Source organism: Macrobrachium nipponense, chromosome 40 (assembly GCF_015104395.2).
Source record: "Macrobrachium nipponense isolate FS-2020 chromosome 40, ASM1510439v2, whole genome shotgun sequence".
NCBI classification, from domain to species: domain Eukaryota; kingdom Metazoa; phylum Arthropoda; class Malacostraca; order Decapoda; family Palaemonidae; genus Macrobrachium; species Macrobrachium nipponense.
The window spans coordinates 337733-340232 of NC_061101.1; the positions used below are offsets into that span (position 1 = coordinate 337733).

Consider the following 2500-nt stretch of genomic DNA (forward strand, 5'->3'; position numbering starts at 1 on the left):
TAAATGAGCTTATTTATTTAGTGATCAAGTCCACAGGAGATGGACGAAAGCTTCAAGCTTTGCATATATTCCATAAATATATTATCTAGATAAACAAGGATATTACTGTGGATCCTTCTATTGATTTCTTAGAAGCACGATACGGTGTTTTATATTGCATATATATATATATATATATATATATTATATATATATATATATATATATAGATATTATATATATATATATATAAATAAATATATATATATATATATATATATATATATATATATATATATATACATATATATATATATATATATATATATAGATATATATATATATATATATATATATATATATAAGTATAGATATATATATATATATATATATATATATATATATATATATATATATATATATATATATATATATATATATATATATCGAGCTACCAATGTCCTTAATATCTAATTCGCTCTACCTCGGAATTAATATATTTCATGTATGCTTAACCGAAGGGAATTTTTTTTCTCGATAATAGATTGCCTGGACCAGGCGCGAACCTATGGATCCTTTCAAACCCAGGAACGTCAGTGAAGCGTTACCTACTACACCACCGCGGTGGTGTAGTAGGTAACGCTTCACTGACGTTCCTGGGTTGAAAGGATCCATAGGTTCGCGCCCTGGTCCAGGCAAATCTATTATCGAGAAAAAATTCCCCTTCGGTTAAGCATACATGAAAAATATATTAATTCCGAGGTAGAGCGAATTAGATATTAAAGGACATTGTAGCTCGATATATGTATATGAATCACGGAAATGTGATATGACTTATATATATATATATATATATATATATATATATATAATATATATATATATATAATAATTATTCCAAGCTTGCAAAGAATATCATGGAAGATTACTAATACACTTACGTGTCTTTTCAGGTGTGGAAGAACGAACAGACACAGACAAGCCAGCGGACACGAACTTAAATCTCATCCTGATTATAGTTTTTGTTTGGTGTGTTTGGGTCTTCTTGTCGTCGCATCTTGCCTTGCCTACAGGTTCTGCTGTAAGAAGAGGGAAGAAGAATTATACGAAGGTAAATATTTATTCAAGTTAATTAATAATAATAATAATAATAATAATAATAATAATAATAATAATAATAATAATAATAATAATAATGATGATAACTTCAGGAGTTCATGCGAAGGTGCTACCCTAAAACTATTACTCGTATATTTTAAAAACATTTTATTTATTTTTAATTCCCAATTCCTTCTTTTTTAATAAGTGGGTCCCCTTCTTCTGTATTTCCCTTGCCCTCGTCTTACTTCTTCCTAATGAACACCATAATATTCTTTTGGTGGGCTTCTTCAATATGGATAGGTTTCATCTTTTGAATAATAATAATAATAATAATAATAACAATAATAATAATAATAATAATAATAATAATAATAATAATAATAATAATAATAATAATAATAATAATAATATTAATAATAATAATAATAATAATAATAATAATAATAAAGGAAAAAACGGATAATATCAAGACCTGAAATAGAAATAAAGAAGGGTATGGGATGTGCCAATGGAAATTGTACCCTAATCATAGGAGCACTAGGCACGATCTCAAGATCCCTGAAAAGGAATCTAGAAAAACTAGAGGCTGAAGTAGCTCCAGGACTCATGCAGAAGAGTGTGCTCCTAGAAATAGCGCACATAGTGAGAAAAGTGATGGACTCCTCCTAAGGAAGCAGGATGCAACCTGGAACTCCCAACACTATAAAAACACTTAGTCGAATTGGAGGACTGTGATAGACCAAATAATAATAATAATAATAATAATAATAATAATAATAATAATAATAATAATGATAATATAATAATAATATAATAATAATAATATAATAATAATAATAATAATAATAATAATATTTATTTTTCAGGCTCTCCCAGATTCACTACAGAAAATGAATACAGCAAACCAGTTGTTACATCCGGTGGTCTGACAAGGCAGAATTCGTCCCATGACAGTGAGAACAGTCTCTACGGTGCCGGGGTAGTGAATCACGGTGTAGTAACTAGGCAAAATTCAGCACATGACAGTGAAAATAGCCTTTACGGAGTTACGCTGACATAGAGACCGCAGCAAATGAAGTCACGTGACTTATGTGAGAAGCAGATTATGGTCAAATCAACTCGAGCTTTTACCAGGAACAAGATTTGAGTTAGGCTCAGAAACATGTATAGAATGTTGGTTCACTCTTTCGTAAATCTGAATAGAGATCCTTTGATTTGAACCACCTTCTCTTATTGTGCACATACAAACATACATATAAACACACACACTCACGCACACACACACACACACACACACGCGCGCGCATACATACTTACATATATGTTTCATGCATATGGCCTCGTGTTGAAAATAAAGATAATTAGTGTTATAAAAGGCAAAATTAATTTATTTCTATCTTAATTATTTTATTTTTCATTT

At 29.2% G+C, this 2500-nt stretch overlaps 1 protein-coding gene across 1 annotated transcript in view; it reads left to right on the top strand.

Moving 5' to 3' along the window:
- LOC135212255 (uncharacterized) overlaps positions 1-2500 on the top strand; it is a 9699-nt gene that overhangs the window by 6565 nt on the left and 634 nt on the right. The window contains exons 6-7 of the mRNA XM_064245698.1: positions 933-1090; positions 1947-2500. The exon at positions 1947-2500 is cut by the window's right edge and continues 634 nt beyond it. Coding sequence (XP_064101768.1) covers positions 933-1090; positions 1947-2009 — 221 coding nt within the window. The 3' untranslated portion in view covers positions 2010-2500. The remainder of the gene's footprint in view (positions 1-932; positions 1091-1946) is intronic.